The sequence below is a fragment of the Malus sylvestris genome, chromosome 10, assembly GCF_916048215.2.
Source record: "Malus sylvestris chromosome 10, drMalSylv7.2, whole genome shotgun sequence".
In the NCBI taxonomy this organism is placed as follows: Eukaryota; Viridiplantae; Streptophyta; class Magnoliopsida; order Rosales; family Rosaceae; genus Malus; species Malus sylvestris.
Genome location: NC_062269.1, coordinates 3558706 through 3571455, shown reverse-complemented (window position 1 = coordinate 3571455; position 12750 = coordinate 3558706). Strand labels below are relative to the sequence as shown.

The 12750-nt window shown below is 44.9% G+C and overlaps 1 protein-coding gene across 1 annotated transcript; it reads right to left on the bottom strand.

The window, feature by feature from the left end:
- Window positions 1-5483: 5483 nt before the first annotated feature.
- LOC126587142 (uncharacterized) lies at window positions 5484-7799 on the bottom strand. The gene is made up of 4 exons (XM_050252123.1): window positions 7369-7799; window positions 7135-7290; window positions 6573-7048; window positions 5484-6492 (listed from the first exon to the last, which is right to left on the bottom strand). Exons 1-4 carry the CDS (start codon window positions 7757-7759, stop codon window positions 5839-5841), a joined length of 1677 nt encoding a protein of 558 aa, XP_050108080.1. The 5' UTR covers window positions 7760-7799; the 3' UTR covers window positions 5484-5838.
- Between the last annotated feature and the right edge of the window lie 4951 nt (window positions 7800-12750).

The window sequence follows — 12750 nt, the reverse complement described above, 5'->3', positions numbered from 1 at the left end:
CCCAGAGAGACATGAGGGTACAGGGGACTCAGAGGTGTTCCGACAGACATACCCTGGAAGCCAGTACAGCGAGTCCAGGGAAAAATCACATGCCCTTGATCAAACCTTCCTAATTCCAAGAGGAGATGGAGATTTACGAAAGAAAGCTCCAGTGACACATAACTCCGCTCAGGACCCCCTTGTCCTACAACTTCTTGAGGAAGTAAACAAGTTGAAGGCTGAACGTCAGGCTGAAATACCTGACTGGAACCAACCCAGGCCTGGCCCTCTTACAAGGAGGATCCTCAACACCCCCCTTCAAGCAAAGACAAAGCAAAAGCTTGGCTTGCAACTTTATACTGGAAAAGAGGACCCGATTGAGCACCTTAACCTCTTTGAGTCCACCATGGCATACCGGATGCACACCGACGAAGAGCGATGTCTTCTCTTCCCCTCCACCCTCTCTGGTGGAGCTCTAAATTGGTATTGTCGTCTTACACCTGAGACGGTAGACTCATTTGAGGAATTGAGGAAACTATTTGTTTCCCAACACATTTTCCAAACCGATCGCTTGCACTCTGCAGATGACTTGTACACTATCCGCCAGAAGCCAGACGAGTCATTACGTATGTATGCTGGCCGCTTCAGCCATGAATACTCCCGGTGTGCCGAGGCAGATGACAAGACTGCCCTCAAAGCCTTCACGGCGGGCCTACGTGATTGTTTCTTTAAATACATGATCAATGCCAATACTTGGAAGACTTACTCTGAGGTGATGGCGCAGGCTTATAACCATGCCTCCGCCGAGGCAAAGACATATCAGGAGAAACCCCCTACAACCATCCTTTATCAACAAGTGGGAGGTGGAAGCCAGACTCACCTAAATGAGAAGACCTCGACTTCCCAAACAGCAGTGGCACCTCCCCATGCCTTGCATAATGCTTCACCGAATCAACAGACATATCAATTTCAAGGCAAGAGGAAGGATTTCCATCCTCACCACTCTCCTTTCAGTAAAAAGAGTAAGGGACACTATCCCGATAACCAAGGGTATCGCCACAATAACGCTCGCCCCCAGGCAGTCAATGCAGTGGGTCAAACCCGCGTCAAGATACCCCCTACCCCAAGGTATGAGACATACACGCCCTTGAATGCCACATGCGCGGCCATTTACCCCAGCATAGCTCACCTGATACCAAAACCAAAGCCGAGGCACCCAGATTACATGCCCCCGAATAACGCGGGCACGTTTTGTTGCTACCATGAGCATAACGGCCATGATAGCGAGAAATGTATCATCCTCCGTGATCGTATTGAAGCTTTGGCACGAGAAGGAAAAATTGATCAATTCCTTCTTCACCCTCAAAGGGATAACCGTAACCAACGCCAGGTGAATGTCATATATTCCATAAGCGGCGGCACACCCATATCTGAATCTTCCAATAGGGCCATGAAAAACAGTGAACGAAGTCTGAGGCCTGGTCACCAAGTGTTTCACGTGGAAGACATCAGGGGAGGGAAGTATCAAAAACCTAACTGGGATCCGATATGTTTCTACCCTGAGGAAGAAAAAGGCATCATCTACCCTCATAACGACCCATTGATTGTGGAGGCTCACATAGCCAACTTTGATGTTCGACGAATCCTCGTAGACACAGGGGCTTCAGTCAATATCATGTTTGCCGAAGCTTTCAGGGCGCTCAGTGTAGCTGAACACTTGCTCGATCGCTCGATTTCTCCTCTGATAAGCTTCTCCGGTGATATCGTGCAACCCTTAGGGAGCATACATTTACCCTTTACTATTGGTACAGGCCCTTACACGGCTACCATTACCATTAACTTCCTAGTGGTTGACTGCCCAACGGCATACAATGTCATCTTTGGGCGCACAGGCATCAATGATCTCAAGGCTATGGTATCCACGCATATGCTGTTGATGAAATTTCCAACCCCCCATGGCAACGGCTACATCAGAGGAGATCAGCTTAGTGCACGATCATGTTACAACACTTCAGTTAAGCAACAACACTTGCCCGGACCCAAGGAAACCCTGTCTGTACATGACCAAGTCACAAAGACCAGCCTAGATGAAGCGAACTTGGATCTTCCTGATAGCAACAATCAACCCGATGATCCTCGAGATGACTCTTTCACCCAGCAAGCCCAACCTGCTGAAGAGTTGGAGAAGGTACCTATCTCAAGAGATTATCCAGATCGCATGGTGAAGATTGGCACCACATTGTCACCACCCCTTCGGTTAGCATTGATATCTTTTTTGAAAGAGAACACTGAAGTCTTCGCCTGGTCATACGAGGACATGCCAGGCATCTCTCCCGATGTCATCTGTCATCGTTTGAGTATTGACCCCAAGATCAAGCCGGTGAGACAGAAGCGAAGATCTTATGATGCTGAACGATACGAGGCAATGAAAGCAGAAGTTGAAAAACTCAAAGGCATAGGCTTTGTCCGCGAAGTCAATTACCCGACATGGGTAGCAAATGTGGTCCTTGTTAAGAAAAATCCGACCAAAGAAAGTCTTTTGCTTCAAAAGGTCTTGTGGAGAATGTGTGTTGACTACACCGACCTAAACAAAGGGTGTCCGAAAGATAGCTTCCCTCTTCCTCTTCCTCTTATTGACAGACTTATAGACTCTACGGCCGGGTGTGAACTTCTGAGCTTCATGGATGCTTACTCAGGATACAACCAAATCCTCATGAACCCTTCGGATCAAGAACACACAGCCTTCACTACCGACAGAGGACTATACTGCTATAAAGTCATGCCTTTCGGCCTAAAGAATGCAGGAGCGATTTATCAGAGACTAGTCAACTCAATGTTCGCCGAGCAGATTGGGAAGAGCATGGAAGTTTACGTTGATGATATGTTAGTCAAGAGCAAACATGCTGACCAACACATCACCAACCTATCTGAAACTTTCACTATTTTGAAGAGGTATCGAATGAGGTTAAACCCCAACAAATGTGCCTTCGGCGTAGGCTCTGGCAAATTCTTAGGTTTCATGATTAGCCAACGAGGCATTGAAGCTAATCCCGAGAAGATCAAAGCAATCCTCGACATGAAGGAACCGGTAACTTCAAAGGACATCCAGAGCCTTACTGGCAAGGTGGCAGCCTTAACCAGGTTCATTTCTAAGGCCACAGACAAATGTGCTCCCTTTTTTAAAGCACTTAAGGGAAGTAGGAAGTACATTACATGGACTGATGAATGTGCCGAGGCATTCAAAAACCTCAAGGAGTACATGAGTAAAGCCCCTCTACTCTCCAAGCCCGAGGTAGGAGACATTCTCATTATCTACCTATCGGTATCAGCTTCAGCCGTAAGTTCCGTTCTCATTCGAAAGGATGGGAATATTGAGCGACCTGTCTACTACGCTAGCAAAGCCCTACAAGATGCGGAGACACGATACTCCAACATTGAGAAATTAGCTCTAGCATTGGTCATGTCTGCTCGGAAACTTCGCCCTTATTTCCAAGCACACGCCATCATCGTGCTTACCAATCACCCTCTTCGACAGATACTCCAGAGTCCTGACACGTCTGGGCGAATGATCAAATGGGCGATAGCATTGGGTGAGTTTGACATCTCCTACCAACCAAAACCAGCCGAAAAAGGTCAAGCAGTAGCAGATTTCATTGCCGACTTCACATATCCGGTTGACATTGCTTCTACACCTGAAGCAGTGGCTTCATTACCCCCGGAAGCTCAGAAGGTAGAATCAACGACCTCAGCATGGAGTCTGTATGTTGATGGCTCATCCAACCAACAGGGCTGTGGAGCGGGACTAGTCTTGACTACGCCCGACAAAGTAGCAATGGAGTATGCTATTCGTTTCAAATTCAAGGCATCAAACAATGAGGCCGAGTATGAAGCCCTTCTAGCAGAATTACGTTTGGCCAAACACCTCGGGGTTAAACAAATTGATATTTTCAGTGACTCCCAATTAGTGGTCAACCAGGTTACCAACAACTTTGATGCTAAGGACAGCTCCATGGCAGCATATCTTGCGCAAACACAACTTTTGCTCAAGCACTTCCACTACCAGATCACCCAAGTTCCTCGAGCGGCAAACAGTCATGCAGACGCCCTGGCTCGCCTCGCCTCAGCTGTGGAAGACAAGATTGGAAGAAAAATTCATGTCGAACTGTTGGCAACACCAAGCACCATGGCCGCAGAAGTATGCAACTTACAACAGGGGGATAGTTGGATCACCCCGATCTATAATTTCCTTGCTCATGGCACCCTCCCAAATGATAAAGTCCAGGCTAAGCAAATTCGATACAAGTCTACCCGCTACCTGATCATCAATGATCAACTCTATAAGCGAGGTTTTAGCCTGCCATACTTAAGGTGTCTTACGCCTGCCGAGGCGGAAATCGTCATTCGGGAAATACATGAGGGAGTCTGTGGAGATCATGCTGGATCTCGGTCCCTAGCACACAAGACTTTTCGCCAAGGATATTACTGGCCAACACTCCACCAGGATGCCATCAAAGTATCCCGCTCATGTGACAAATGTCAACGATATGCAACTATTCCTCATTCCCCTCCAGAGCCTCTTACTCCTATGATCAGCCCTTGGCCCTTCGCCCAGTGGGGACTTGATTTGATCGGCCCAATGCCGGCAGGGAAGGGCAACGTCTGTTACGCAGTCGTTGCAGTGGACTACTTCACAAAGTGGGCCGAAGTAGAACCCTTGGCAACCATTACTGAGGCAAAGATAGAAGACTTCGTGTGGAAGAACATCCTTTGTAGATTCGGCATTCCCAATGCGATAGTCACTGACAATGGGCGACAGTTTGACAACAAGAAGTTCAGGTTGTTCTGCTCTAAGTTCAACATCAACTTATGCTTTGCCTCTCCAGCTCATCCCCAGTCTAATGGACAAGTTGAGGCCATCAACAAAATAATCAAGCGCACTTTGAAAACCAGCTTGGACAAAGCTAAAGGCTGTTGGCCAGAATTTGTACCCCAAGTTCTTTGGTCATATCGCACTTCATATCGGACTTCAACAGGAGAAACTCCATTCTCACTTGCCTTTGGCACAGAGGTGGTTGTCCCTGTTGAGCTCGAGCAAGCAACATTCCGAGTCCAGAACTACATTCAAAGTGAAAATGACAAACAACTCACCCTCAACTTGGATTTAGTCGAGGAACACAGAAACCAAGCTCACTTGAGGAATGTCGCCTACAAGCAGCGCATCTCCAACTATTATGACTCTAGGGTCAAGCCTCGTTCTTTCAAAATAGGAGACTGGGTCTTAAAGAAAAGATTACTCTGCGACAGAGTCCCGAGTGAAGGCACACTTAGTCCAAACTGGGATGGACCGTATGAAGTCATTGGCATCAGTCGCCCTGGCTCTTACACACTTAGAAGCTCCGATGGCAAGACCCTTGGCCATCCATGGAACGCTGATCACTTGAAGTACTACTACAAATAGACTCACGATGTACAAGTGTTGAGCTATAGCCGTTCGGCATCCTATGTAATGAAGGCCATTTGGCAATGAATTCAATAAAGAGGTAATTTAGCCAACTCAGCCCTCACTCTTTTACATTCCTAGCAAGGGAACACTCAAGTGTTGAAACCTCAAAGCAGATATATCCAACACGAAACAAAATCTAAGTATGTGTCGACAAGACTATACAAAGAAAGGAACAACCAAACAATGGCTTATATCCAAACAATAGATCTATTCATACATAGCCAAACATGCATTAATAATAGTGCAAACACTCATAAACACCTAAAATCCAAAACTCTCAAGCTTATAACATGGGCACATGTTATACACACATCAGACTACTACATCCAGAATACATGCAGATAGTAAAGACACTGCTATTCATTCTCATCTGAAGCCGAACCCCTGGCAGTATCACTCCGCGTCCTACCATCATCCTCTGCATCCCCAAGATCCTCTTCACCATGCTGAGTCTGTGCATCAGCACTACCTTCATTATCAGACTCATCTTCGCTGCTAGGATCAACAGCAAGGACAAATGTCTCGCCCTTTCGATGATGCTCATCTATATCTTCGTGGTATTTTCGAAGAATGCTCCCATCATCATAACGATCAAGGACGGCCATCCATTTCCTTTTTTCAAAGCGAGCTTCTTGAGCACAGTAGGGTTTAATAGCAAGATGAAAGGTCGAAGAACTTAAGTATTCTTGCACAGCAGCCTCCCTTTCAGTTGGAATGCTCTTCTCCAGTTCAGAAATCTCAACTAAGGCACCATCCAATTCTCCCCTAACCTTGGATACTTCCAAGGTAGCCACCTCCAACTGTTTTTTAGTTGCCTCAAACAATTTCTTAAGCCTTAGGTTCTCACCATTTCGCCTTTTCAAGCTCTCCATGGTTTCGTCCTTCAGTTGGAGAGCCTGAGTCAAAAGTCCCTTATTCCTTCGGGCCTCGTCCACAAGCTGCTTATTCTCCTTCAGTTTTGCCTTGTACCGCTCAACCTCTTGCAGTCTGTCGTGATACTCGGCCATGACCTGCATGGCAAGACGATCATCACTACCTAAATAATGATAATAAAGAGGAAAAAGTAAGGAAATGACAAAGTAACACTCACATATGAAGACAGCTTCAACATCCGGTCGCAATCCGATTCATCCTTAGCTAAGGGCTCTCCGAGCTCATCGAAGGCGAATCGACGCCCTGCCAAGCAATTGTTGATATCCCCAAAATCCTTTGGCCGCGTGGCAACCCTCAAGTCCTTCCACGGGACACTGCCAGCTCTTTCCTTGCCTTTCCCCTCATGGCGGGAACCTGGATCACTTTCCTGGACAGTGTGCTCCATAGTAAGAGGATGAGGCAACAGTCGGCTCCCTTCTCCTGTAACTACGGCAGCAGCATTATCAACGGCCTCGACTCCAGTCTTCCTAAAGGCAGGCCCCTTAAGGACCCCATCTTGGGACTTAGGTCTAACGGATGGTTCCCCTCGGAACTTATGAATTTTCTTATGCGGTAGGATGTCTTCCGAAGGAACTAACACTGGTGCTTTCCTTTTATGGGTGCTAGTCCCTGTTTTCTTGCTTACCTTCTCCACTGCATAAGGAAAATCAAAATAAGAAATACAACTTTCCAAATAAAGTAAGGAATTGAGCTAAGTTTACATGAAGGATACAACTTACTCGATCGTCCCTGGCTCTCGGAAACTAAGGGTTGGAAACCGTACCGACGAAATAAGGGTCGTAGCTTGCTTAAGTGTCTATCCTCTTTGGGCACCCTCAACACCTTCTCTATGTCAGATAGCTCCTGCCCAAACAGTTGGATGGTGCCCCGCGTCACTACATGAAGCAAAGTGTTAGAAGCAAGAAAAGACCACAACAAATAGCAAATAGTACGAACGGTTGATACGTTACAACCTACAGTCTGGAAGTGAGTAAGCACACGTCGCTCAGGCGTGACACCCTTATCATACTCCCAATCATTATACAGAAAGCACCAACGGTTTTTCCATGTGTAGTATGCCTTTTTCTTACCATACACAATACGCTCTCTCTCACTCCGACATGCACACTCGGCATAACCAGTGCATGATTTTGCTGGGCGCATCTTGTAACAGTAACGCCACTGATGGAAGGAAGGCTCACACAACCCACACTCCATCCAAATGATATAAAATCCAATCAAAGTATCCCAGAAACCAGGATTGAGTTGCCCAGGTGCATATCCGATCAAAGATAACATCTTTTGCAACCACGGATGTAAAGGTAGTCTCACCCCTAAAGTCAGTAATATCTGGGTGTAGAACATAACATGACCCTGGGGAGGCTCAGAAGGCCATTCTTCATCATGTACCAAACGTATCCCTACACTACGAGGGATATTACATGACTGCCTTAGCGCCTCAACCTGCTTCTCATTATCTAACAAGTTATTCTTTAGATGGTCTGCTGTGAACTCAGAGCGAACTATGGGTATGGCATAAAAAACAACCCCCTCACCCAACGCCATGGAGGAAGAACTAGCAATAGCTAAAGTTTGACGGTTGGGAAGATCATCCAATGTTTCTCTAGTACCGGACTCTAACAAAGACCCTGAAGACTCCGACAATGCAGACTCAGACTTAGAGCTAAAGCTAGAAGAGCCCTCATCACTAGAACTTCCAGACTCTGACATCTACAATAAGAAGAAACAAATTCTATCACTACATGCATGATCAAAACATAAGGAAGTTCCTATATTACCCACATGAAGATGGTGCAAAGCGATGCCGGAACCCTTCTCAATCAGAAAGCAATCCGTCTTCCACAGTCACTACAAAACAAGCAAATGAAGACCGTGTCAAGCGCCAAAAAAAAAAAAAAAAAAAAAAAAAAAACAGCTTCACCCAAAAAAAAACTTCACCTCCAAAAAACTTCACCCAAAAAACTTCACCCGAAAAGCTTCCCTTAAAAAAGCTTCACCCACAAAGCTTCACCTAAAAAGCTTCACCCACAAAGCTTCACCCAAAAAACTTCACCCGAAAAGCTTCCCTTAAAAAAGCTTCACCTACAAAGCTTCACCTAAAAAAAGCTTCACCTCCAAAGCTTCACCTACAAAGCTTCAACACAAAACCTTGCTCCAAATAAACAAATTTTGTTCACAAAACCCAAGATGCCCTTGAACTTGTACAAAAACACTTGGGTAAACATAAACATTTTTTGTTTTACACCCACAAGGGCCCAAAATTTTCCTTCTTATTTATTCACTTATATATGTTCCCAAACATATTATGATAGATCAAATAATAATTCAAAGTCCAAAATTTAGTTATGGACAAAAATACAAGCAATTCACCAGTACTGAAGTTGCTACAAAAACTGGAATCTTCCCCAGCCTAGAAATCCAACAAAGCTTCGCCTCCTTTTCTCTATCAAATTTTTGCAGCTGCTGCTTTTCTCCAATGGAGCTGAATTTTGGACACCCTCTAGTTCTTGAGCAGATGAACAACTTTCAAGAAGGAACCATTTCTGTTTGAGCCACGGAAATTAAAGTGTTGAAGCTCCAAGCATGACAGTCGGATTCTTGCAGATTTCGAAGCTGCTGTGATGTTTCGAAGATCTGGAAATATTTAACCATTAGTTCATTCTGAATTTTTGATATGTTATGAAAGAGACGATGAGGAACAACTTCAATGAAGAAAGCATGCTGATCTGAACAATAGAAAATGGAGTTTCGAAGCTCACAACAAATCTGACGGGTTGACAGAAAAATAATAACCAGTCATTCATCATACCTGAATTTCTTGAGTTATACAGCTCTGAGGGATCTCAATTTTGGATATGTTGTAGTTCACAAGTTAAGGAACAACTTCGATGAAGAAAGTATGTTGATCTAAGCAAGAAAAAATGGAGTTTTTGAAGCTCACAACAGGTCTGACGTGTTGACAGACAAATGATGAACAATCACTCGTCGTACCTGAATTTCTAGAGTTGTACTGATCTGATGGCTCTCAAATTTGGATATGTTGTAGTTAAGGAATTAAAGAACAACTTTCATGAAGACAACTTTGTGATTCGAGCTACAGATGATGGTCTTATATTGAAAACCAATTCAGGTTGTTAGGGGAAATGAAAAACAATTCCACCAAAGAAACATCATTATGATGTTTCATCATTATGGTGTTTTCATCATTATGATGCTTTCATCATTGTGATGCTTCCATCATTGTGATGCTTCCATTATGATTGTAATGCACCAACGGTTACACCCTCTATCATAGCAGTATGTGTGTGTATCTCCCTATAGTCATCATGTGCAAGACTATCGTAGTCAGATGGCTTTCCATAAAACAGCTACCAACCGTTACACCTTCTGCAATTCCACTTAGCCTAGCAACCTTCATAAACAAAATATATGAAGAAAAAGTCCGGGGCTACCACTTAGAAAACAAAAGAATGAAGTTTTGGTACTTACGACATGGACTATTAGCAAGACACCTCATTCGTCAACTCCCTCGACTAGAGACTTGGGGGACTCCCACCATATGCTACTACGCCTTGGTACTCAAAAGTTCGTGACTACTCAGTGACTTGGATTTTTCAAGTCTCCAACCGAGAAGTTTTCCTCACTCGGGAAATTAAGGGAACACTACCTCAAACTACATGCTTCACTCACAAAGCTTCAACAATACAGGTTTCAACAAAAGCAAAAATTCAAAGAACTTTATGAAGAAGGCTTTGGTGTATTTAACACAATATGTTGAAATGAAGCAAAGCTTATTTATTAATATTTTCGATAAGCCACAAATATGTACATATACATGAGTCAAAATAAACAAACAAAAGGGAGCCTTCATAAAGGTTGCTTAGGGGAAGTCTCAGCAGTCGGTAGAGCCCCAGAAAGAGAAAGCACCGGAGGGTGGTTATCCGGAGCCTCAGTACTTGACAAAACCCCAGAAAGAGGAGGCATTGGAGGTTCATCATTTGAAGCTTCATTACCAGGTACAGCCCCAGAGGACGAAGGCAATAAATGCCTTTGGAACAAACCCACAAACCGCTGATGATCAAGTAAAACCTTACCATCAGATTCCTTCATCTGGTCAAGCTTCCTCTTCATGTTTGTAGCATAGTCATGGGCGAGCCGGTGCAACTGCTTATTCTCATGCTTGAGCCCTCTAATCTCCTGTTTGAGACTCATCACTTCAGCAGCCAATGATTCAACTTGGCGGGTTCTAGCAAATAGGCGTTGGGCCATATTAGACACAGAACCTGCACACTGAACACTAAGAGCCAGAGAGTCCTTAACAGCCAACTCATCAGACCGTTTGGAAAGTAGTCTGTTATCTTTGGGAGTGAGAAGGTTCCTGGCCACCACTGCAGCGGTCATATCATTCTTCATCACAGAATCCCCAACGGTAAGAGGACCAGTAGGGGATATGAAGGATGGGCGCCATATGTTGTCTGGAGAAGGCGTGGCTGTCTCTTCTCCAAGGTTCAAGTCAAAACGACGGTCGGAGGGTCCAGACATTTTCAAATGTGTTAAAGAAGGAAGAGGTCAGACAAATCAAGATCTTAGAAGTGCAAGAAATGAGCTTCTACTGGTAGAGATTCAAGTGTGCTGTGGAACTTAATGCCAGCCTCTATAAAAATCTGCACTCGACGGAGCTTCAGAAATCGAAGAGGCGTTTGCTTTCTTAAAAGCTGGGCTGCTCAGAGACCACGAGGGCCGATCTCAGAAATCGAAGAGGCGTTTGCTTTCTCAAAAGCTGGGCTGCTCAGAGACCACGAGGGCCGATCTCAGAAATCGAAGAAGCACCTGCTTTTGCAGCCTCGTCAGCACCTGTCACATGCACAATCAGCTTTGCGGAAATTACGGGCAATCTGTCGAAGATTTCTGGTGAAGTAGAAAGCACGTGAATCTTACTGATCAATCACCGCTCTCCATATGCACCATCAACTCCTCGGGTACCACATATAACTTTGTCAAAGATCTCTGACAAAGTTTAGGCACGAGAATTTCGAAGTTCCAGCTACCCTACTATTACCCATAAGGGTAAAGGAACAGCACCACTGCTTGACAACTGGAAAGTCCCTATGTGTGTCGACCTCCGTGTTTTGCGGCAAGACAGGTTGGCAAGAACGTCCAACCTTTACTCACATTCGAGAAAAGACTCCCAACATAATTACTTTCTCAAAAACCGGAGTAGCACCGATTTCCGAATCTCGAGAGTCAGATCCTCGACGGGATTGCTTGTTCGAAAACCGAAGAGGCACAACTCTCAGAACTTCGAGAGCCAGATTTCCTTAGATAAAGCTTGTCTGTAATCTCCACACGTAATATCAGCTTTCCAGATACCACATACCACTTTTTCAAAGTGCTCTGACAAAATTAAAACACGTGAAGCTGGCAGCTCCCACTACATTGCTGTGACCAAGAAGGGTAAAGGAATAGCATTACTACTTGTTATTGGGAAATCCCTATATACATTGACCTCCCTCCTCAACGGACAGGCAAACCTGCAAAAATGCTCAACCCTTTCTCGCATTCGAAAAGGCACCCTCAACATAACCTCTCGAAATACTCAGCTTTATTTCCCCCCGATAATACCTCAGCAAATAAGCCACACCAAGAACAAGAGTATCTCATATCATCAGGGTCGAAAGCAAGAGTATCCCATATCATGCTTTCTCCCTGTCTTTGTCTTTGTCCTTGTCCACACCTGCAGGACAAGGAGAAAGAGAGCAGTCAGTCGGAACCTGAAATCAAACCTCCAATTTGGAACTGACTGCCTGGAGCCTTTGCCTGGTTGCTTACTTAGCATTGCTCTCGAGTACTCATCCTCAACTGCTGTCAAGGTCACGAATTCCACCGGCAAATACCTCATGACAGTTGATCAGATATTGGCTCTTTACACTGAAGCTGCCAAGCGTGGATGAGTCACTATGAAGGAATGTTCTGAAGGACCATTTAAATGCAAAGGTTGCACACCACTTCTGCCATGCAAAAGATTGAAGCAGAAGGTTCAACGGTGAGCTGAAACAGATCACTACAGCACGACACCTTTCCATACCACATTCATTATTCCGTCAACAGCAAAAGTATCCCATATCATCAAGGTCGAACGTACTCTAGATTTGATGGACTTGTTTTGACCCTCAAATTTTTGAGTCGGCCTTATACTCTGAAGGGCACCAGAAAACCCTCCAGCACAGTTCAAGAATAAGCCTGTGGAAAGTTACTTCTTCAAAAGCAAAAGTATCTCATATCATCTCTTATCCATTTGCTTCTCCTTATCCTGGCAGTTGAATGAGAGACAAGGA

Bases quoted from the DNA above. Each gene is read 5' to 3' on its own strand.
- LOC126587142 (XM_050252123.1), bottom strand. From the start codon at position 7,759: ATGTTCTACACCCAGATATTACTGACTTTAGGGGTGAGACTACCTTTA. The intron at 7,049-7,134 runs GTAAGTTGTATC...TTCCTTATGCAG, and splicing joins CGAGAGCCAGGGACGATCGA to TGGAGAAGGTAAGCAAGAAA. The intron at 6,493-6,572 runs GTGAGTGTTACT...CTTGCCATGCAG, and splicing joins TGTTGAAGCTGTCTTCATAT to GTCATGGCCGAGTATCACGA.